The sequence below is a fragment of the Amblyomma mixtum genome, chromosome 9, assembly GCF_055824585.1.
Source record: "Amblyomma mixtum isolate Tamu chromosome 9, ASM5582458v1, whole genome shotgun sequence".
Taxonomy (NCBI): domain Eukaryota; kingdom Metazoa; phylum Arthropoda; class Arachnida; order Ixodida; family Ixodidae; genus Amblyomma; species Amblyomma mixtum.
In genome coordinates this window covers 66,011,036-66,035,849 of record NC_143020.1, presented here as the reverse complement: position 1 = coordinate 66,035,849, position 24,814 = coordinate 66,011,036, and the positions used below count along the sequence as shown (strand labels likewise).

Below are 24,814 nucleotides of genomic sequence, written 5' to 3'. Positions count from 1 at the left end.
GGAGGCACCAAGAGAAGACGCAACTTACGGTGCAAGAGCACCAAACTGCTGAGGTTTCTAGCGGGTGCTTAATCTCGTACAAAATCTGACACGGTCCGTTGGCGACAGCTTCAACTGCTGTTTTTTTCACTATGTCGGACAAGCATGAAGCCATGTTTCCCTGTAGCTGTTGTCCCGACTAGGCAGAAAGTAAAGTAGGAGCTAGCGCCCACATTTTGGGGGCTCCTCCGTTGACGTCCCTTAACCAGCGTTATCGCTAAGTACCTTTGAGCAGAGGGATACTGCGCTGCTCAACTTGGAGCTGGCTGCCCAACGCCAGGACAATGAGCGATCCACTGAGGTCATCACGAGCGTCTTTAGATCACCTAACGTCCACCACAAGTTACGTTACCGCCACAAGACGGAACAATCGGATGCTTACGGTTGAAAACGCACATTTTCCTATCTTCCGGTTAATTTTATCCGACACATTCAGTTTCAACTGCTGCAATATTTGTTAGAGTTAATAGTCATGTCAGGAAACAAAACGTTAATTTCTTAACTCCGGACAGAGAGTTTATATATATTTTTAAAGATGTGATAAAATGGCATCATTTTTGGACTTTATTTACATTGGAAAAAATATTTACACCGCACAGAAATACGTGCCTCGAATCGCATAAAACGCCATGATCGGACATCAAAATATTTTCGAAGTGGTGTTTAAAAATTTTTATTTTTTGGAAGTTATTGAGCGCTGCTAAGCGTCACAGGTTTTCGAAATGTCCAAAACTGCGCTCACCTAATGAATAACTTTTTTTCAGCAAAAACATTTAAAGCCTAGGTTAAGAACGTTCTACTAAGTTTGCGTGTTTTTTTTAGCAAATCAGAGATGGTTCAGCGCGACATCTGGAACGTTTGGAGTGAAATGTCCTGAAAACAAAGGCATGGTAAACGCATGGTAAAGGCATGGTAACTCGACTGGTAAAAGGCAAGCACAAAAGTAAAGCAAGAAATACTAGCCGCTTGAAACGACATGCCGGCGTGGACCATAAGCATTTCATAACAGGATTTTCTGGCCTTGCAGATTTCAGACCAGCTGCACCGATGTTAATTTATGTAGCGAAAGTTACACTATTATAGCGGGGACGCATTTCGCCATGAGCCACCGAATGACCTTGAAACAACCTCGAGATAAGTCATGGCTAGTGCTGCTACGCACATATACCTAACCATGTGTACCTAACCAAGCGGCTAGTAGTCCACTTATTGGGCCACCCTTGACCTTGAACTTTGGTCTTCAACTTTGACCGCGAGTTTGACCTTTGACATTAGCTTTTGCTCTTCGACCTTGACATTAGACCTTAAACTTAGATGTTGAACTCTGATCTTGAAATTTGACATTGAATTCTGACCTTGCAAGTTATCGGCAGAGGCAGCAACGAAAGCCACGTGGCAATCACGTCATGTGACGTGGTTCAATTCACAGTTGTGACGTCAGGTATACAGCACCAGAGCTGTGCGCTATAGAGGGAGGAGAGTGCGCTGAAGAGCGCACGCATAGTGAACTACGTCGTGGAGCAATGCGGCCAACCGCTTCCACCTTTCGCTGCGTGAAACTAGGTTCGGCAGGGTTGAACTACTGGCATTTTTGAACTTAGGTTACCTCCTTTGTATCTTAGCTTTTCATTTGACTCGTTCGCTATTCATTTCACCATTGGAGAATGCATAACGAGCCCGGTATGTGGCTTGCGGGGGTGGCTGTAGTCTACCTTGGCACGTGACCTTGACTAATGCAACATTCCCTCCAGAAGCATTTGACATCAACCTCAACTGCTTCAAATGTTGCTGATAAGCGAGAACTCCAGAAAGCACTTCGCCGAAAAGAAAAACAAGAAATGATTGATTTGGTTTATGGGTTTGAACGTCTCAAAGCGACTCCGGCTATGAGGGACGCCGTAGTGCAGGGCTCCGGACATTTCGACCACCTGGGGTTCTTTAACGTGCACTGACTTCGCACAGTACATGGGCCTCTAGAATTTCGCCTCCATCGAAGTTCCACCACCGCGGCCGAGTGTGAAAATGCAACCGGGGTTACACGTCCACATGTATTTATTTCTGTTAGGCAGCCGCGAACACACCGCAACAGAAGGAGCCGAGTTAACGCCAGTGATAGTGATAGAAGCCTCAAGGTGTTAATTTGTTGAGGTCTGCAGCACTGAACTGATATTACTGGCACAGAATGAATTGTAACAGTGAATTATTATATTATAAACCCTTAATAATGAGAGTGTTACAGGAGAACATTGACATCGAGTAATGCACATACATTACAAACAGGTAAGTGGCTTGACGGTGCGGGCATTGTAAAAATATTTACCAGAATAAAGAACTCTTCGTTCATGCGCGCTTTTAGGATCAGTAAATCTCTACCTTGGTTTGGGCTCGAGTGGCTATTGGACAAGTTCGTCCATGTCCCTATTATGCACAGAGAACCTCGGATGTTAAAATACCTACCCGAGGACGGATCTGAACGCTGTGCGCAACGTCAAGGTGCCACACCAGATGCAGTGTGGCACCTACGCGAATACGGCGATGCCGGCGCACATACGCCGCTAGAAAGCGTCATCATCATGATTGCATCTTTTCCGCTTTCACTGACTTCTAAGCTTTGTGCCACCACGTACAGCCTGTCAGCATTTTTGTTTTTGTTCATAGTGTTCTGTACGTTGCTGCTCACTCAGTTGTTAAAGATATATAAAGGCGGAATACTTAGTCAGCCTATACTGATAGGTTCTAATCACGAAGTAGCAAATATGCCGTTCTCACGGAAAATAATGCTTGTATAGGCGCGAAGCTGCGTAAAAGCAAAGCACTTGTGCTTCCTCCACTCGTGGATTCGTACAACTGCGGCTGGTGACGTATTTATACGCTTCTTCGAGAAGCGCTATTTCGCCGTCAATGGTCAATTACCTTCCAAACATGTGCATTTCACGAGAGCACATAATACACAAAGTCCGACAGGCTCGCGGCACCGTCGAAAACGAATACGTGCGCAAGCTTGATCCGCAGTCCATTTTGTAGTCTGCCGCTGCCATCAGCGTCCATTGTGGAGTTTATGCGCTGTCGAGACTGATAACCAGAAAGGGTCTAATTGGAGCACATGTTATCATCATCCAGCATGAAAAGGCTCTGGGTCTTCAGGGAGCAGCTTTCGGAAGTTTTGGTGCCATGGCAGCGTAAGCACCGTGCCCATCCGATTCATGACCTAAGCGATTGCCTCGGGGTGTGATGAACGAGTGTGCACGGGGCAATGGAGGACGGACTTTGAGGCGTCGCGAAAATCTTGTGCGAATGTCAGTAGGCTTATGGAAAGCAACCTTGAGACCGCTCTATGTCTGCGGGTGTGTTTCCTATGTAACGGGGTTCCTATAGCTGTCACACGAATGGGCAGTGATTGGTTTCAAGGGCCCCAACATGCTTGACGTCGATGCGTTGATCGCAGACATCAGAATGCGACGAAAATTCACTGCGCTCTAATTAGAAGTTTCGGTCAACTTGTACCAAGAGCGCCGATCAATCGCAGACATTTTTGAGTTCGGCTTCCATTGAATACTGGCCCCGGTGGCTATGACCAAGCAAAGCATTGACCGAGCCGGTGAACGCAAACCTCAGTAGCGTATCTTTCGTTTTTAATAAACAAACACAGCTTTAGAAGGCGAAGTTTCAACGTCACAGCGTGAGAAATATTAGCGCTCAACGAAATCGCATGCTCTGTCAGCCTTAAAGATAGATTGTGTACATCACTCGCGCAGACGCTGTCAAACGTTCGACAAAAGTCTGCAGAGTGACTGCGATTATCGCCATGATGGCTGTCGATAAAAAAAAAAAGAACGATATAACAGCGCTTGAAAAAAAATCAGCCCATACACTTCTGATTGCTTCCGTGTGGAGAAGCGGAAGCATGAAACCGTGTGATCCACTGTGCGGCGTTTCTGTTGGCTGATGTTTGACAGCCCCCTACACGCAAATGCGCGCGTGTGCGTGGGAACGGTGTGACGTCACATCCACCGGATGTCATCAGGGTATAGTGTCCTTTGCTTTCGCCTCTCAACACTTCAGTTGCCAAAGTGTCCTCGAAATTTATTCAAGCTATCGCTGGAATATGCTCCACAATCTGCGAGTACACACGCCGCTGGGCTTCTCGTAATGGGACTAGTAAAGCTTTCGCATTAAAAAAAAAACGCTCAATGAAATTTTTCTCTTCGTATAGAATGCAGGCTGTGCTAATGATTATTATGAAACATTTCAGTACAACATGCTTGGAATACATCCGCTGTCGACTCGTAAGTTTAATGATTTATTAACCCATGCAGAAAAGCAGGAAAGGAATACGTATGTGCAAGCCTTGGTCAAATGTTTAGGGGAATCCTATCCTTGTTCCTATTCCGGCCGCGGGGGTCGAATTTCGATGGAGGCGAAGTTCTAGAGGCCCGTGTGCTGTGCGCCACTGTCATGCGGTGAAGTGTTGAGGCCAGAGTACTCCTGGATACCACGGTGAAGCCAACCGAAGTGGTTAGTCGCGACGAAATACCCAGAGCGTGGCCTTATTAGCATCACAGCAGCCCGTGTCTTAGAAATGGACGCTATGCTCCACCATCTTCTCCCTCTCATCAATGACCTTACTCCTGCAAGTCCCTGTTTTCGGAGATTAACCCCATGCTGGCTGGGGTAGACATGGGCGTTTTGCCCACAGGCTGACATAATGGGATATTGTACAATCGTTCGACCGCCTCGAGAGCACTTGTACCAAGTGTTGGTCTCGTTCGGCACACATCGACAGCGTACTGAAAGCTTTATACGTTTTCTTCTATGAACGCGGTATTACGCTGGCCTGTTCATTGCGACGGATGTTGTCAAGGCAACCTATGAATATAATTAAGCAACAATTTAAGAAGAGATCGTGGGGCCACATCGCCATCGTTATAACCAAAAGCAACGGCGAATACATTTCGCCGACGTGTACTTTGTTTTGTGTCGTTGTCATGATCAGGCGTAGAGTCGAAGTTCTGAATCCTTTGTGTAAAATAGTTTAATTCTTTAGCGGATACTGATGTATACTATATTATTCTATTCGAACCCTGCCCTCTCGAGTGCACTCTGTACGGCGAAGTTAAAGTAACTGAATTTAACCTAAAATTAACTTTGATATGAGAGCTTATGGTTCGCAGCCCATCTTGCCATAGCTTGACGCATGACGTACTTGATCAGACAACTGGTCTTGCTAGCTTGCCTCGCGATGACGTCACTCACGGAAAACCTTGTGATGTTATAGAGGGAGGAGAATCAAGACCAATGCCTGTTTTTCAGCAGGGCTTATCATTTGAAGCAGTGCGGACGCGCTAACGAATGAAAACCGCCCCAGAGGACATCGCATAGCTTTCGCTCTAACTTAGCAATGTGCCTGGACTCATCAGCTTGGGAAGAGTTTTGGTGGATAGCCCCACCAAAAGCTATCACACAACAATCAGTCTTTGGCATAATTTTTAGCGTACGGGATCAACACGTGTGAGTGACACAGCTTTCCAATGGCGACAGATTTCGCTCGGTGCGCATTTCGGCATACGCGGCAAAAGCGGCAGCCGATAAGCCTGCGATTGTCGCCCTGGCAACCGGGGACGGAAAAAAAGGAAAGACGTTACTGCGATCTGTGTGCCGGCGGAATAAGCATTTCTTCGACACTCAGTGCAACGAGCGTAGGTCAAGAACGACGCCTACTGCAAGCGCGCAGTATACGACAGTCGGGTTTTCCCCTGAGCTCGATTGGAGGGCCCTGAAGTTCGTCGAACCCCTGCGTCCACATCCGATATGCAGTGCCTGCGGCCTGGTGAGGAGGAGAACGGCCTGGCTACCGTGCACACACGTGTTATGCGAGTGGTGCTACGAGCAGTGCGTGCGGGATGGTTCGCATGCGTGTCCGCTGGACGGCAACCACTACGAGGAGAAGGACGTCGCTCTGATGGACTTCCCTGCGGAAGAGCTGCTTCGGAGAGAGGTAAGCGAAGCAGAGAAAACAGCCGAAATGTGTGCCCAAAAGAACTTTTCGCTAGAACAGCGCTGTTTCATATAGTTCACGATTTTTCGCCAGAGAATCGTGTGTACAGCGAAATCAATTTGTTTTTTTACTTGGAAGAGGAGTTTGGTCGCGACGAACATAGTTGGTCGAACATCGTGTTTAACGCAGGTACTCCTTTGCCGCGGCAGGGTGAGGCCTGCATGCCTGTTTTCTACGGTTTCTCTGAAATTACGGGGTTCTACGTAGAATGCTCACATTTCTCGCGTTCAGCTTGCTTGTTCCTTTCATATAACAGCAGACATTACACGGGCACAACGCAAAAAACTCAGAACGAAAGGGCGAAAGACGTGACTTAGTGCATTGAAATACACAAGACACCCGACTTACGGGACAAGCCGTCCAACTTCCGGTGGCTTCACTCGCGCTCGTCTCGGAAAGCGGGAATGCGGCATCCAACCACCTAGTGGAGATCAGTGGGCGTAGACGCTTTGAGCGAAAGATAGCATGAGGCGGCGCACGTCCTTTGTAAAAATGCAGAAGCTTCTACTTTTCGCTGAAGCCGTCTAGCGGCGCTGCAGAGCTGTGACGTCCCCTCTTGCGTGAAAATGAGGAGGGGCGCGCAAGAGAACAAAAATTCAGGGAGGCGCTTTGTGGGCCTAAATCGCGGGGAGGCGAAAGCCGTAAGCGCGGTGTTGTTGCTAGTGTCACTGATGTGTGGTTACTATGTTAAGCTTCGCTCTGAGTATGGAACCTGATGGCGTCTTGGAGCCTGCCAGGGAGTCCTCAGAACGACATCGCCCATTCGGCTCTACGTCTTCGGTAAATTATTGTTTGAGGAAAGGAAATGTATGTCTCGCATATCTCCCTGGAGACTTGAACCTCGCCTTAATGGAAGGGAGGAAGATGGAAGTGAACGAAGACACCGTATTCACTAGACGCGCATTTGTTCATTCCAAACCATCGAGCTGGCATGGCGGAACGCTTGCTACAATCTCTTTGTAGTAACCAAAAGTTCAACCAGAGAGCTCTTCTGTGGATACCACAAACTCAGGCAGCAATCGCCGCAGCTTCATTTGGCACACGGTGCGCAAGAACGGGTCTGTGACGTCGCGAAAAAACAAAAAACGGTTGTGGAAAAGCAAAAGGAAAAAGTTGTACAATGATCTTTGTGATATTGTTTTCCCAGAGCCCATGTACAGGGCCTTGTACAGTGGAGGCCCGGGAGGGGATGTTTTAAAAAGGGTGAATAAAATGCAGGTGCCACCAGGAGTAAAGACTTTCTTTTTTAAGTTGCACACCGGGATGTTACTAGTTAAAAAGTTTCTAGAGGGAAAGGATTTCTTTTTACCTTGGGGATCGAACTGCTTAATTTGTAAACAGCCTGAAACAATAGACCATGTTTTTTTGCATTGCTGGGAAGGGGTTTATTTTTGGGACGTGTTACAAAGGACCATAAAGAAAGAGATACCACTTGACGCGCACGGAATTCGCTATTTAAGCACTGATAATGAGGATGGGGCACCTTTTGATCTCATAATGCTCTTGGGCCTCCACTGTATATGGCGCTCCAGAATGGCAGGCTACCATTGTGACAAAGACGCACGACCGGCCCGAATTTATTTTCGGGAATGCATGGACTGGTTTCTTGCAATCCAAAAAGCACCTGCGGAGCCTCCCGAGTGGCTCTCAAGACTAGAGCCGTTGTGTATGTTGCGGGAATTTTAAGCTGACGAAGCCAGTCTCGTGCTGGCTGACCACGACAGTGTCTATGTATATAGCGTTATGTGTATTTTTGTTGTGCAATGTCATGAGCCAAAGACAGGCAATAAAGAAAAAAAAGCTGGAAAAAAAAAGCTGGCATGGCGGATTTTTTACCATGCTCGTCTCGTACTCCGGAGAACCTGGTTCGATTCCCCAACTCGACCAATTTCCTACTCGGTTTTATTTATTGATATGGTCTGGCTAGAAAGCTTAATTAGAATAATTGGTTAATTAAGAAATGAACTAAACTCAGTCCCACTTAGTTGGAGGATCACTATGCGATACCTTTAATTGGTTGCATGGTTACTAGCCAAAGTACAATTTACCCCGTTTGAAATTCGCGCACTGTGACGTCACGAGCATTTCGACCAATTGAAAAGCGTGACATTTCTGTCTACAGCTCCTGCTTACAACGATGAGGCACTATAGGCTTCCGCCTTTATAAATGAGCCATGGGGGAATGGTGGCATAGAGGTATCTGCTACATCCAGCGTCGACGCTTCAGGGGTCGCGATTGTTGCGAAGCGCGTCTGTTCTTTCACTCTTTCCTCTTATACCTTTCAACAGGTGCGGTGAGGTGCGTTTCCGAAGTGAAGGCAAGGAACCATGGGAATATCGTCTGTCAGCTACTTCCAGTTCCAAATTTTTCCCACGCTCTGCCTCCTACATAGCAATTGCCGTGCATTCGTGTATCGATTATTCGCTACTCTATTTGTCCTGCGGCATTGCGTATATCACCACATCACATTAAGATCAGCGCGTGCTGCGTATGAAAGCATCCTGAACGCGGAAAATGAAAATAACAAAAGTTATGTGTGTTTTTCCGTGGTTATAATATGTCAGCGTAGGCTGGCTGTTCTGCGTACGGACGGCCCTTGGTTTTGTAGGCGGTTGAACTAGTTTAACGCGTTGGTCATTACATATTAGTTTTGTTTTTTTTTTGTAGTGTGAGCTACACTGGCCGTGGATGAGCAGTTTCGCGTGAGCGTGGATGAGCCAAGCTGCGCATGCGCGAGGAGCGAGTGACGGTTGACCTTTCGCGGAGTGACGTGATACCAGCTGCGAAAAAAAGGGCCCCAGCTCGATCCGTCGGCGGAGGGCGGCGGTAGTCACGGCGGTGAGCCTCGCGCTCCTCTAACCAGTGCTGCTGCAGTCAGCTGACATCATACCAGCTGCATAAAAAAAGACCCTAAGCTCGATCCGTCGGCGGAGGGCGGCGGTAGTCACGGCGGTGAGCCTCGCGCTCCACTCACCAGCTCCATAAAATAGGGCCCCCAGCTCGATCCTTCAGCGGAGCGCGGTGGGTAGTCGCAGTGGATCTTTCTCACTGTGTACAAAGATAGTTTGCCATGCCGTCTACTGCCAAACAGAAGGCAGCTCGCCAGTGTGAAGCCAGGAAAAAACAATGAGCTTTCGCAAGCTACCGCGCTTAACCAAGCTAAGCCTCTACCAATTTTTTGTAGAACGTACTTACGTTGTCGTTTTATTTCGAAAGCAATACTACGCTCATGATCGACCTTTGCGTAGCGGCGGCTGGTAGGCACGCTTGACCTTTAGAATGACCTCTGACGTCATACCATGGTTAAAGATGGGCTACCAAGTCGAGTCGTCGCGCAGCGGCGGCCGGTAGCCGCGCGTGACATTTAAAATGTACTCTGACGTCATGCCACGCCTAGTGGCGTCATAGCGATACGTCGTACCAGGGTGAGAGATGGGCTACCAAGTAGAGTCGTCGCGCAGCGGCGGCCGGTAGCCACGCGTCACCTATAGACGCGGCGCACAGCGTTCCTTCGGTTGGAGACTCTGCGCTTTTGCTTTCAAAACCTACCAGGCTAAAGCTAAGCCCCCGCCAATTTTTCATATTTCGGATGCTTTCTTTAAACTACGAAAAAAGCACCATCTAGGAGATACCTTTCTGCAAAAAAGGGATCGGTTTCTTTCTTTACTCCCTCTCCAACGTAAGGGAATGCACGTGACGCTAAAATGAATAGAAAATTTGCATAACTGATCTTAGGTAATTAACAAATTAAGCGGAATTGACAAATACTGTCGCCACGTGACGGGAAACAATATGTTGTTGGTTTCGCCCAGCTCCGGTGAGCCACTTTTGTAGTGAGAGCTACACTGCGCAACCAAGTCGAGCATTTCGCCGTGAGCCTGCGAGGCCGATAGTGCGCATGCGCGAAACTAGAGAGGAGCAGCAGGTGTGGGGCGCGTGACGTCACATTTCGCCACCGCCGCCGCGCGTGGAGCCTCGCCTGCCCGACTACGCCCGCTGGCGCCGCGCGAGAATGAGCGGCGGAGACTCTTGAGGAAAGATTGGTTTGGTTTGGTTTATTGGGGTTTAACGTCCCAAAGCGACTGAGGCTATGAGAGACGCCGTAGTGAAGGGCTCCGGAAATTTCGACCACCTGGGGTTCTTTAACGTGCACTGACATCGCACAGAAGAACGTCTTGCGAAGCGGAGACGCCAGGTAGCCCTCGCTACGTACATCCTGGCATAGCTGAGCTAAGCCAGTGGCAATTTTTTTTAATCATTTTTTTTTCTCATTGCTTGGGTTAAAGATTTTCTCTTTTCCAGTTCTCAATGTACAACTGTTAATAACCACAATTTGTCTTTCAGCCAAGTACTGTAGTGCCAGAGCCCGCATTTCGCTGGCGGGCCTGTCTAAACCAGCGCTGCGCGCCCGCCGGCGCTCAAAGCAGGCCCAGACTTTCTAGGACATGTCGTGACGTGCAGCGTGACTCATCCAGCCACGCCGGCGCCGACACGGACCCTTCCTCCTTCCCTCCTCTCCGTCGGTGCGGGTTCCTCCGACGCGTCGCCGGCCAGCGCCTCTCGGCCATTGGTCTAATTTGAACGGTGGCCAGTGCTGTGACCTGATTGGAGGATTTGAACTGCTGGCTGCCGCAACCGTTAGCGGGCGGCTATAAAAACGGAGCCGCGCTGAACCCGAGCAGAGTCCAAGAGACTATCTGTTCCCGCTTCGGCGAGCGCGGCTTCGGCCGATTATCTGTTTTTGAGCAGCGTCCGCTCCAGCGGACGCAGTTGTTGCTAGACGCGCGTCTTTTCTTTTCTTTTTCTCTTTCCTGTGATCTCTTACCCCTCCTCTATCTGCACGTGGCAGCGGTGGTGGCTTGGCTCGAGCCAGTAGCAGGCCCGTGCAATTTCCTTTTCATCCTTCTCTCAGTCACAACAACAACAACCCGAGCAGCAGACGGGCAGCAGAAGAGCCATCACGCCGGAGCTACGCTCGCCGCCGGGGCCGCCCTTCTTCTTCTGTGTGCCTGCCCGTGGTGCTCTTGACCCTTGTATCATATAAAAGCCCTTGTACATAGTGTACATAAAAGTCATTTTACTCACCGTCGCCCCGACCGTTTCCTGGCTCGGACACCCAGTCCCAACAGTGGTGGCAGCGGTGGGATGCCAAAGACCCAACTGGGATGCCAAAAACCCAACAGTGGTGGCAGCGGTGGGATGCCCCAGTCCCAACAGTACACTCTGGCGTCCCACAAGGAAGTGTGCTTGGCCCCTTACTTTTCATAATATTTATCAACGATTTACCGGATTCCATTTCTTCCCATATCAGACTTTTTGCTGATGATTCTGTAATTTATCGCAAAATTTATTCTAACACCGATTGCCAATCCCTTCAATCTGGCCTGGATTCAGTAACAGCATGGTTCTCAACCTGGCTTATGCTATTTAATCATTCAAAAACTAAATTGATGTCTTTTACTAACCGAATGTCCCGAATTCAAACAGCATACTCCTTAAATAATAGCTCACTCGAGCTAGTCACCACGTATAAGTACTTAGGACTTCACCTTCATTCACACTTAGCATGGAACCGCCAAATTAACCTTATGCTTGCATCTGCTAATCTGTCATTAGGTCTCTTAAAACATAACCTAAAGCATGCTTCTCCTCACCTCACCAGCATCACAGCCTTGAAGAAACGCGCAGGTCTCCAGGATTTATGTCTCCGCCGCAATGTTGCACGACTACCACTTTTTCATGAACTTTATCATCATCCATCACTTCATAACAACTTTTTTTTCTTTGCCACCTTCAATTTTTGACCGTCGCGATCATCCCTTTAAAGTTAGGCGTTTCACGGGCAGAACATTTAACTATGCGCATTCATTCTTACCACGCACAATATCTGACTGGAACACTCTGCCTTCACATATCGCAACCACCACTGATCCTGATAAATATTTTAATCTTATATCTTCCATAACTACTGCTTAACTCTTCGCATACAGTGCTATTTTATTTGTTCATGGCTTCCTTTTTAGCAGGGTATGTTACTAAAATGATTCATTGCATTAGTGTTCTGTTTGTATAATTTTAATACTGCAGTAATCTTCCTTTTTTGCCGCGCTGTCATTCTTTTGATTCTTTTGCTTATGCCATGCACAATGTCTCATTTGAGCGTTTGTTGTTTTATATTTGTGGTTTTGTTTTATTCTTTTCAATTGCCTGTGCCCCCCCTCTTATGTTATACCCTCTCGATGGTCTTTAGGGGTATTCTGTATAAATAAAGTAAATAAATAAATTCGTGGTACTTGAAATACCCTGCAGATATGAAGGGTGTCCCAACTTACTTGGACAAAGATTTAAAAAAAAACAAAGCTTTCTTCACAACTGAAATTGCGAGGATGTTGTTGGGGTTTATCTTAAGTTACAGTACCATTGGTTTTCGCTCGTTCTATTTGAATAATTTGTCTAGATAAATAAACGTTTTAAATATAGCTTGAAACGTTCAGGCGTCAATAGGAAAGTGGTGGAGCTCCACAAATATCGTCCAACCCAGGCACTCCCAACGAGATAGACTTAACGTGGCCATTTTGATTGGAGAAAAACGAAAGACCACGGAGTTTTAAAAAATAATACGCGACAGAGCGCTCCGTGCGCCCACATGCATCGCGATTACAGCGCTCTCATCCGTGCTTTGTAAAAAACGTCACTCGCTTCACGCCTTTCGTGCTGCCCAAGACAGAGCTTCAAGTTGTGCTTGGATCCAAGATGAGCGCCAGTGGGTTCGGACGGCAGTTGAAAGAAAGCGCGGCTCCCATTTTTCCGCGCAATTCATACGACGTTATCAAGCTTGTTATATGCGTCTTTGCTTGTTGGGATCGGGGTCCCAAACTCGAACTCATGAAATTGTCATTGTTCCTCCTCATCCATTCCGCTAACCTGAGAACGCAATTATTGCCGCAGGAACGGGAGCCGCACTTTCTTTGAACTGCCGCCAGAACCCACTGGATCTTGTCTTAAAACAAAGCACAACGCGAAGCTCTGTCTTGGGCAGCACGAAATACTCGAAGCGAGTGATGTTTTTTACAAAGCACGGATGAGGGCGCTGTAATCGCGATTCATGTGGGCGCACGGAGCGTGCTGTCACGTAGTATTTTTCAAAAGTCCGTGGTCTTTCGTTTTTCTCCAATCAAAATGGCCACGCTAAGTCCATCTCGTTTGGAGTGCCTGGGTTGGACAATATTTGTGGAGCTCCACAACTTTCCTATTGACGCCTGAACGTTTCAAGCTATATTTAAAAAGATAATTTGTTTATCACGACAAATTATTCAAATCAGACGAGCTAAAAAAATGGTGCGGTAATTTAAGAGAAACCCCTATAACATCCATGCAGTTTCAGTTCTGAAGAACGCTTAGGTTTTTCTTAAAACTTGGTCCAAGTTAGCTGGGACACTCTTTATATGCTGCTCCGTCAACGCGCGGAACAGGCGTAGTGAAAGTTATAAATTGGTGCTAGCATGCTTGAATTGCTCGCAGATATGTTACGAACGTTTACAGAGGAGGTCCAGGCTAAATTTAGCCAAGGGTTAAAAAATAAGACATTTGAGGTAGGCCAGGGAAACCACTTTCATACAGCTACCAGCCGGCTTGCGCATCCTAGGCCATTTTATGTTCTGTAAGTAATTACTTAGCAATTAAGATCATCAGCCTGACTACACCCACTACAGGGCAAAGGCCTCTCCCATGTTTCTCTAATTTACCCTGTTTTTTGCCAGTTGCGGCCACTATATGCCCGCAAACTTCTTTATCTCATCCGCCCACCTAACTTACTGCCGTCCCCTGCTACGTTTGCCTTTTCTTGGAATCCACTCCGTTACCCTTAAGGACCAGCGGTTGTGTTGCCTTCGCATTGCATGCCCTGCCCAAGTCCATTTCTTCCTGTTGATTTCGATTACAATGTCATCAACCCGAGTTTGTTCCCTCACCCACTCCGCGCTCTTCCGATCTCTTAACGTTACACCTATCATTTTTCTTTCCATAGCTCGCTGCGTTGTCCTTAACTTAAGCTGAACCCTCTTTGTTAGCCTCCACGTTTGTTAAGATAATTTTTCTTAAGATTAAGATAATTTTTCGAAATGCGTAAATAGGGACTTTATACAGCAGCTGTGAATAGCAAAGTTGGAGAGCACCTTCAGAAACACCCATTCCATTTATTTGCGATAAAAAAAGCCTCACGTGTATCTTTTGTCCGAGCTGCAAAGAAAGGCCGCGAAATAAAAAAAAATCACGTGACTAGCGCATTCGCTCACCACGATTGTGGTTCTCTCAACCGTGGCTGTAGTGAACGAAATCTGCAGCTGGTACGGCGCAACGAGCTCATTGTTGTTGAAGGCCGTTATGTCGATGGTGGTTGCGGCGCACGAGCGAGCCAGTCTAGTAGCGCGACGAGGGAAGTTGCACTTTCTACATTTCCTTGCATTATTAATTGCAGGTTAAATGTTGGAACGAAGACAACGGCTGCGAGACTGCGCTGGCTGCTTCCATGCTCTCCGAGCATTTTCAGCGGGAATGTCGACACCACTCTGCACGGTGCCCCAAGTGTTCGGCCTCGGTTCGTTGCAACGATGTGTGCTCACACCTGAGATCGGAGTGTGCAGCACCGTCGACGCCTCTTGCTCCAGAATCTGGCCATCAGCCCAGCAACACGGAAGATGCAACGTTTTCAACGGCTTTTAGACGAATCATAGAAGAGCAGGCGAAAGAAATAACAGCGCATCTAGGGCAGTTAATTACTGATGTTAGTGATAGATTGAACGAAATGTCACTTGGGATAAACACTTTTAAAGAAGCGCTTAGACATGAAGGGACCCAAGCCAGGAGACAAATCCAGGAGAGTGTGACAAGGGGTGTGCGCGAATCCGCCAGTGCAAACGAGCAGTTAAAAGAGCACCTGATAACGCGGACTGATAACCTTTCGAGGAACCTAAACAAACTGGAAAAAATAATTACAGATGTGTCGGTGACTGCAAAGCAACAGAGCTATGACAGTTGCTCGCGAATTCTAGCATCGATTCTTGAAATGAAAGTTGAAACTCGAAACAATAGCGAGAGAACTCTGGACCGCATTAAGGCATTGCATGGAAGGGATGAACCACGATCAGAGCATACAATCGTCTATGTCAGAGGAATCAAATCGCTCGAAGAAAAAGTGCTGAGAGACGGGTGGGCTGATTACGAGAGCCACCCGGTGTACTTCTCTGGCTACTGTATGTCACCTAGAGTCTGCCTGAGAAAGGATGCCGAATCTGTGCGCCTGCACGCCGGTCTCCACTTGCATAAGGGTCACAACGACGGCGCTGTTGAGTGGCCATTCCAACACAAAATACGGCTGGGCATGATACACCCAAAAGCAAAGAGGCAGTGTCTCGTTGAAATTAAGCCACCCCGTGAATTTGCAGCGGTACAAAAGCCTACAACACCAAGTAACTCAGCATGTTTTTTTGCTGATGCCTCGTTTAATCTTCCCACTCTCAAGCTCAATGGCTTCGTGGTCGAGGACCAGCTTCAGATTAAGTGGGAAGTGCTGCCGTGAGCCGCGCTGGAAGAAGTCGTGCGATGCAAGCCATTCCTTTCCACAGGCATCGCTTTCAGCAGTTTGATGTTAATGCGTAGAGCATCCAGCATGGACAAATTCCTCCGCGTATTCAATTTCTGTCCTGAAGTGCAAGCGTTCAGTTTGATTTTTTTTTGTTTTAATCAGGTCTGATATGAAGAAATTGCATTAACTGCAAGAAAAACGCGCAGCCCAATGTCCTAAGCACAAAGTTTTTGTCTAGTTATTTTCTTAAGCTGTGTTTTTTGCTTCATGCGTTAGACTGGGTAACTAGTCTTCTGTAATTGGGCACGCGGCAGCCACACTGGACCGAAAACAGATGTTTCCCTGAAATGGTACTGAATGCTTACGAGGAGAGATGGTCCGTAACAGAATAAATGGCTGGGCTGCTTGAAAACGCTGCGTTTTTCAGCACAGCGTTTCAACACAGCGTTTCATCGATGAAGGAATCTTTTGGTCGGGAACTTCTTAGTACTAGGCGCATGTGCAGTGAATCAAATGTTCTACCCAATCTAGTGCGATAAAATTCGGATTGATAAAGCTCTTTATTCTCCTGCCACATTTTGAATCTGCACGTTGTGCCCACGCTTTTAAGATACAAGAATACAGTTGTGATAGTAAGGCTTGTCAGAATTGAGAATTTTTGTTTTTCACAAGTCATATCAGCGTGGGACAAACTAAAATGCACCTGACGGCACATCTGTGGAAGTGTTTCATGCATTTATCCATGAACTGATTTTATCCTAAGATGGCGCAATCCAATGTACGTGTGTGTTTGCGTGTTTTTTTTCTTTTTATGGCTGTCCCATGTGTTCCTCGAATAGTACCATCATCTCACTATGGCACTTGCAATGCTTTATTTCCTTGTAGATCACCCCTGCAACTACGCCTTCGGGCGCTGCAGTAGTCTTTGAATAAATAATGAAGAAAAAAGACCAAAATTTGCATCACAATTTTTTTACGAACGTGCACATGTCGTGGGTTCCTATCCCTGCTTTAAGCTGGCGTCTAGCTTGACAGGCACATGTAAGATATACGAAACGACAAATCGTACGACACCACCTGAAATGCTCTACGACAAAAGCTTGCGCCGCAATTTTGGAACGAATTTCGGGAAAACTAGTGTCGAGTATAGAGAGACGAACAACGTGCACAGCATTGTTTGCAGTCGGGGTGTGCGTCTTGCTGTGTGGGCCACACGGCTGCTTGATGACGCCACATTATTTTTAAGGCGAAAGCCTTTAATGGCTCATACTGCCGTCTGTCCACTAACAAAGCGTGTCGCACGCGTTTGTCTCCGGAACTAGAAGAGATAGAAGAAAACCAAATCTTTCCTGAGATAGAGGATGAAAATATGAACCTAGAAGCCAAATTTGATCACTCTAGAGCGATTAATTAGTTTTAGGCAGAAACGTTGGAATTTCGTCGAAATAGCGCGGACGTCGATAAAGCCACGGCAATGGTGTGATCCCACATCCACCGGAAGTCATCACGGCAGAGTGAAAATTGTCACATATTGGTCGGAAAACCGTCGGATTTGTGTCAAATTAGATGGAAACGTGTAAGTAAACGTAATTAACAGTAAAGATCCCCGTAAGATGTACATTTTGGGTATCGATATAGCCACGGGAACGGTGTGACGTCACATTGACCGGAAGTCCAGGGCAATGAGTCGTCGGCCTTCGCCTCTCAACACTTCACTTGCCAAACTGTCCTCGCAGTTTATTCAAGCTGTCGCTCGGATCTGCTCCACAATCTGCGAGTACACACGCCGCCGGGCTTTTCGTAATGGGACTAGTAAAGCTTTCGCATTAAAAAAAAACCTTCACTGAAATTTTTCTCCACATATAGAATGCAGGCTGTGCTGAAGATGCAGCATTTCAGTATAACATGCTTGTATTACATCCTCTGTCGACTCGTAGGTTTAATGATTTATGAACCAATGCAGAAAAGCAGGAAAGGAATACGTATGTGCAAGCCTTTTGTCTTGTTCCTATACCGGCCGCGGGGGTCGAATTTCGATGGAGGCGAAATTCTGGAGGCCCGTGTGCTGTGCGCCACTGTCATGTGGTGAAGTGTTCAGGCCAGGGTACTCGTAACTACCACGGGGAAGCCAACCGAAGTGGATATTCTCGACGAAATACCCAGAGCGTGGCCTTTTTAGCATCACAGCAGCCCGTATGGGAACCATGTCTTAGAAGTGGACGCTATGCTCTACCATCCTCTCCCTGTCATCAACGACATTATTCCTGCAAGACCCTCTTTTCGGAGCTGAACCCCATGCGGGCTGGAGTAGACATGGGCGTTTTGCCTATAGGCTGATATACTGGGTCAGTGTACAATTGTTCGACCGCCTCGAGAGCACTCAGTACAAGTGTTGGTCTCCCTCGGCACACATTGACGGCGCACTAAAAGCTTTATACGTTTTCCTCAATCAACGCGGTATTACGCTGGCCTGTTCCAATGCGACGAATGTGGTCAAGGCAACCTATGAATATAAATAAGCAACAATTTAACTAAGAGATCGGGGGGCCACATCGACGTCGTTATAACCAAAGGCAACGGTGAATATATTTCGCCGACGTGTACTTTTATTGCGTCGTTGTCATCATAAGGCGCAGAGTCGAAGTTCTGACTCCTTTGTGTAGAATAGTTTAATTCTTTTAGCGGATACTGATGTATACTATATTATTCTATTCGAACCCTGTCCTCTCGAGTGCACTCTGTACGGTGACGTTAAAGTAACTGAATTTACCCTGAAATTAACTTTGATATAAGAGCTTATGCTTCGCAGCCCATCTTGCCATAGCTTGACGCATGACATTCTTGGTCAGACAACTGGTCATGCTACCTTGCTTCGTGATGACGTCACTCACGGGAAAAAGAATTCGTGAAAGCCTCCTTATAACAAGTAACCTTGTGATGTTATCAAGGGAGGAGTATCAAGTCCAATGCCTGTTTATCAGCAGGGCTTATCATTTGAAGCAGTGCGAATGCGCCCACGAATGAAACACGCCCCTGAGGTCATAGCATAGCTTTCGCTCTAAATTAGCTATGCGTGTGGACTCATCAGCTTGGGAAGAGTTTTGGCGGATAGCGGCACGAAAAGCTATCACACAACAATCAGTCTTTCGCATATTTTTTAGCGTACGGGATCAACACGTGTTTTATTTATTTACAGAAGACTGCTGGCTTTATTGCAAAGCCTTATGCAGGAGTGGGCGTAAAATACACTTTGGTAAAAAGAAAACCTCCTTGTAGTAAACGAAACTCAGCACACAATACTGAAGAAGTAAACGAGGAAAGGAAACAACATTATACAATATTAGACGACACCTCGCGTCAAAATGAGCACTGGGGGAAGGAAAGTAAAAAAAAGGAAATGTTGAATGCTGCAAAATTGTTATGAATTCCTAAGCGACGCCGTAAACGACTCCACAGTAGAAGCCTCTACAATATTTGCTTCGAGGACATTCCACTCCCGCACAGTACGGGGGAAGAAAGAATTCTTATATATTTCAATGCGGCATGAGTACTCCTTCACGTTTAAAGAATGGTAGGATTGTGTCGAACGACCCGGGACGAGCTCAATGTACTTGCTGCTGTTAATTCGTAATTTGTTGTGAACAATCATGAACATGTATTTAAGCCTCTCGCGGTATCTCCTGAGCTGCAAAGACTCCAAATTTCCTTTCTCAAGTAGCATCGTAGGGGACGTCTGTCAGCTGTATAAATTATAAATAAATCGCACTGACTTTCTTTGAATATTTTCGAGTGTTTTAATGTGTTCTTTAGTATAAGGGTCCCACACAACAGAGGCGTATTCTAAAACAGGTCGGATAAAGGTTTTGTAAGCTAGTAACCTAATTTCCTGCGTGTAGTACCGGAGAGATCTTCTTAAAAAGCCAAGTTTTTTCATAGCTTTATTTTTAATATTAGAAATGTGTTTGTTCCACCGTAGATCAGAGCTAGTCGTTAATTCCAAGTACTTTTAGCTGTCCACGGTAGACAGAGGATGGCTATTAATAGTATAGGCAAAACTTAATGGCTTCTTCTTCCGCGTGATAGACATTGAAACTGTTTTTTTATTATTAATACTCATCTGCCACGTTGAGCACCAATCATGAATTTTAGCCAAGGCGTCATTAAGAAAAAGCTGGTCAGCAGGAGTTCGTATTTCATGATATAATACACAATCGTCGGCAAACAGCTTGATTTTCACAGGAATTTCTTTAACAATGTCATTTATAAAAATTAATAAAAAACAATCGCCCGAGTACTGAGCCTTGTAGGACACCGGAGCTTACTAAAGCTGGGCTCGAACATGCATTGCCGATTGATATGTACTGAGATCGAGACGAGATATGCCTGTACCCACGCCAACAGTAGATCGTTTTTCAAGATATTCTTTAGCTTTAGCAAGAACTTTTTGTGTGAGACGCAGTCAAATCCTTTTTCGAAATCTAAAAAAATGACATCACTTTGACACCGGTTATCAATGGCTGCGGCAAAATCCTGAAGCGTCTCCAGAAGTTGCGTAACTGTAGAGAAGCCTTTGCGAAAACTTTGTTGCCGGTCGTCAATTACGTGATTGGTTTCCAGGAAGGCTGATATATGCCCAAAAATTATATGTTCAAGTATTTTTGAAGAAGTACACAAAAAAGATATTGATTGGCCTATATCAGCTAAGTAGAGATGAGTTTTCAGTTCTGGGAATGGGAATAATCTTTCCGTGCTTCCAGTCCTCTGGGAGCTCGGCACTTAGCAGAGACCTCTTAAATATGAGCGTTAAGTACTTGGAACACCATTCGGCATATCTCACAAGAATTGTATTTGGTATGTCATCAATTCCCCGCGTCTTTTTTGCGTCACAACTACGAAGCAGAGAGAAAACGCCTTCTTCAGTTATAGAAACATCAGTAATAGGCGGACAAGCTGAGTTAAAGTGAGGCTTTCTACCATCATCGTTGGTAAACACAGTACAAAAGAAACGGTTGAAAGACGAAGCGATTTGTGTCGCATCAGTTATCAGTTCACCGTCAACGACAACGCTGTACACAGGTTTCTTTTTCCTTGATAACTGCCGCCAGAACTTTGCAGGGGACAAAACAAGAATGTTTTTCATGGATACGCTAAAGTGATACTCTTTTGCTTTTTTTGATACTTTCTTTTAAGTTCCAGCGCATATCAGACAGTTTAGCTGCATAAACTGCCGACTGGCTTCGCCGAAGTTTTTTGCGAACTCTTAATCTTTCGTCGCATGAGTACAAGTTCCCTCGTCATCCAGGGGCTGCTGTCGCGTAGGGTAATTACCCGGGTAGGCACAAAACGCGAAATGCAATTCATAGCAAGGTTCTTAAAGAAAACCCAGAGATTTTCTACTGAGCAGTCGCAGGATTCGTAATGAACCACAAAATCTGAGAATGAAATATCATCAGCACGTGAAACATCACGGAAGATGATGTGTTACATCATCACATGGTGATGATAAGCCTGCCGATTAGACTGCGATTGTCGCGCTGGCAACCGGGGAGGGGAAAAAAGGAAAGACGTTACTGCGATCTGTGTGGCGGCGGAATACGCATTTCTTCGACACTCAGTGCAACGAGCGTAGGTCAAGAACGATGCCTGCTGCAAGCGCGCAGTATACGACAGTCGGGTTTTCCCCTGAGCTCGACTGGAGGGGTCTCAAGTTCGTCGAACCCCTGCCTCCACATCGGATATGCAGTGCCTGTGGCCTGGTGAGGAAGAGAACGGCCCTGCTACCATGCACACACGTGTTATGCGAGTGCTGCTACGAGCAGTGCGTGCGGGATGGTTCGCATGCGTGTCCGCTGGACGGCAACCACTACGAGGATGAGGACGTCGCTCTGGTGGACTTCCCTGCCGAAGAGCTGCTTCGGAGAGAGGTAAGCGAAGCAGACAAAGCAGACGAAATGTGTGCCCAAAAGAACTTTTCGCTAGGAAAGTGCTGTTTCAAATATTTCATGATTTGTCGTCAGAGAACCGTGCGTAAAGCGAAATCGATATGTTTTCTTGAGTTGGAAGAAGCCTTTGGTCGCGGTACACCCCTAGTTGCAACTAAAACTACATCCTTTGTTGTAAACAATCTACTTCTTGCATGGATCGCATCTTACCTGCCTGGTCAATTTGTGTGTGTTAAAAGCGTGACGTGGGCGTTGATCTTGCACCGTTTACGTCGAGGATCCGACAGTGTTTACTTGTTCTTAGGTTTTGTTTCCTTTTAATACTTAGAGATGTTAACCGTTCACGCGCTATCCGTGAGAACGAAGCTATTTGCATTCACTACCACCTCAGGATTTTTAACGTGCACTGACATCGCACAGTTCATCGGCGTTTTTTGCATTTAGCCTCTATCAAACTGGGGCCGCCATGGCCGCCTTAGATTCGTGTATACGTGTGTCAACAACTCGATGCCTAATCGACTTAGCCACCGTTGCCGGTGCGTATCGTAGCGGGTATATTAAATCGCCTCGTTAATTATCATACCAAGGGGAGGAATGACTGTAAATTAAATTTCTGAAACGTAATCTTATTTTCCTCCAAACGGTGTCGCTTTTCTATATGCAGGTTAAGTGCGTAAATGAAACAAGTGGATGCCAGTATGCGGCTGCCGCTTCCGGGATCATTCAGCATTTCTTGCGTGAATGTCGACACCACACCGTTTGCTGCCCCAAGTGTTCTGCCACCGTACATTGTGACAGCATGATCGCCCACCTGAAGTCAGACTCGTGCAATCCCGTGGCGCCTCTCGAACCCGGATGCAATGTGCAGGCAGGCTTCAAAGACAAAAAAGAGTTTCTAGCTTTTTTGGACGGGGCTTTTAAAAAGCAGGCGAGTGAAATGAGGGACTCACTGGGACGGATGGCTACAGATATTATGGCACATGGTGACCGACTAAACAAAATCTATTTAGGCTTAAATATTTTGAAGGAAGCGGCGAGGATAGAGCCAGTGGTCGGTAAAAGTGAAAGTGATGAGAGTTTGGCAAAAGCTCTCAACGAAATCGCCGCGTCTAGCCAAGAAGTCAAAGAATGTTTGGCCACAGCGAACAATGTAATTGACAGTATTGACAGTGTGTCCAAAAGCATGAACAGATTAGAAAAAACACTGAAGCAGGAACGGAGCGGAATACGCGACAGCTTGTCGGAAATCGCAGCTGCCATAGGACAAGTCGAACATGAAGCGAAAGGAAACAGTGAGAAGACATTGGACCGCATCAACAGTTTTCTTCGACTCGCCGAATTACAAGCGGCAAGTTGCGATTTTTTCATGCCAGGGGTGTCCACCCTACGTGATAAAGCACTCAGCAGTGGGGGCGCTGAGTATTACAGCGAGAAGGTATACCTGCGTGGTTATTGTATTTCGCCTGGAGTGAGATTTGATAAAGCTGGGTACTCTGTTCATATACTAGTGTGCTTCCGCTTACATATGGGTGACATGGACGACTTTGTTAAATGGCCATTCGAGAACATAATTAAGGCTATTGTCATGCATCCAGAAGAAGGTAAAGAACACATGAAGGAATTCAAACTACATCGGGATGTGGGAGCTAATAAGAGGCCAACGGCGTCAAGTAATCAGCCTGGGTATTTTCCATACTGGCTTAAAGTCAATGACCTTATCAGAGAAGGCTACGTCCAAGATGACCAGCTGCGCATTAAGTGGGAGTTGCTACCGTGAATGGCACTTGAATGAGTGAAGCTAACTTTTGCCTTCCATGGTCTTAGAACGCGGTTCATCGGCTGGAGTTCTTTGTTCAAAGTTTTGGTGATGAATCATTCTTGGCCGAAAGCACGGCAGTCGCTGATGATGTGGAGTTTTCTGTCACAGCAGTTTGATTTCTTTTACTTGGAAAAAAATTTTATCTGCCTTTATTCCGTTTTGAGACCTTGACGGTCATCTGTATTGTGTAGCAGTTAATAAAGATATTTAGAGGATGCAATTTGCTTGGTCGCTGATACTGTTCAAATCTCCTCAAACTCATTATAGCGTCAAGAGTACCCTGCTGGGGCTTCAATGCTTTTTTTCGTTCACAAAAATTAGGTGACCGTGTGTTTCAGTCCATAAAAGAAATTAAAGGTGCACTTGGGTCTACTTATGTGCGAAAATGCGGAAGCATTTCAACTTCTGTTGCCTCCTCTCTCAGTAATGTAGTTGTTTTTGGTAATTATTGTTTTTATTTGACTGCTCAATTAAATTAATCATGGAATCAAGATATCCATTCTTTATTAATCAGTATTGATTGGGAGCCGCCGCGTTGGCTCAGTGGTTATGGTGCTCGGCTGGTAACCCGAAAGACGCGGGTTCGATTAATTAAGGTCACAAGTATCACCCAGGGTACAAAGTTTATAATTTATGCTCATGGTACAACCGCGTTGGTTCATAGCGACAGTTACAACTCTCGAGGAAGTAACATAAACAGTACACTCAGTGCTATAAATTCGTGGAGCAGAGTAATTCGCTAAAACCGAACAGCAAAAAAAGGCGAAATTTTCACCGCGGCGCAGTCAGCAATTTCATGAAGTATGAATTTATCCCCCGCCTATTCAACAATTGGTCTTTGCTACAATAAAAACATTTGGTGTATATTTTCATACACAACTGTTTTTCGACATTCATGTTTATGCGTTTGAGCGCCTCTGCAAAGGAAAGACCTGCATAACAATGGATTTTGCATGTCCGTTCGGAATTCCCATCTCTTAAGTACCAACTGTCCCCACCAAAATGTAACCAAGCTTTTAGAAAACACCGAGTGTCCTAGCTTTGTGAAACTAACTGAGGGTGGTTTAGAATCACTTGACCTAGTCTGAAGTATTTTTTTGTTCTTAAATTTATCATTTAGGGCTATTTAGCTAACTTTTTATTTATTGGCTTGAAGAACAAAGCTTCAACGTCACAGCTATAGATCGTTTTGAAAAACCGTTCACGGAAACGTTTGCGCCATGGTACCGTTTGCGTAAGGTAGTTTTGCAGCAGTGCTTCACTACGGGGCCTCGGGCTTCAATCGCGGACCGGGTAAATTTGACCTTCAGCTGAGTTAGAGGACAAACCACGAAAAAGAGAAAGAAATTCAATCATCGATCACTGGGAGTCGAAC

General features: G+C 46.2%; 2 protein-coding genes across 2 annotated transcripts; both read left to right on the top strand.

The window, feature by feature from the left end:
- The first annotated feature begins 3,210 nt into the window (after positions 1–3,210).
- Positions 3,211–16,565, top strand: LOC149329424 (TNF receptor-associated factor 6-like). The gene is made up of 3 exons (XM_089559242.1): positions 3,211–3,218; positions 5,740–6,034; positions 14,572–16,565. Exons 1-3 carry the CDS (start codon positions 3,211–3,213, stop codon positions 15,670–15,672), a joined length of 1,404 nt encoding a protein of 467 aa, XP_089415368.1. The 3' UTR covers positions 15,673–16,565.
- A 4,752-nt stretch (positions 16,566–21,317) lies between these two features.
- Positions 21,318–23,653, top strand: LOC149329423 (TNF receptor-associated factor 3-like). The gene is made up of 2 exons (XM_089562219.1): positions 21,318–21,602; positions 22,285–23,653. The coding sequence occupies exons 1-2, from the start codon at positions 21,318–21,320 to the stop codon at positions 23,395–23,397; spliced, it is 1,398 nt and encodes a 465-aa protein (XP_089418345.1). The 3' UTR covers positions 23,398–23,653.
- The last annotated feature ends 1,161 nt before the right edge of the window (positions 23,654–24,814 follow it).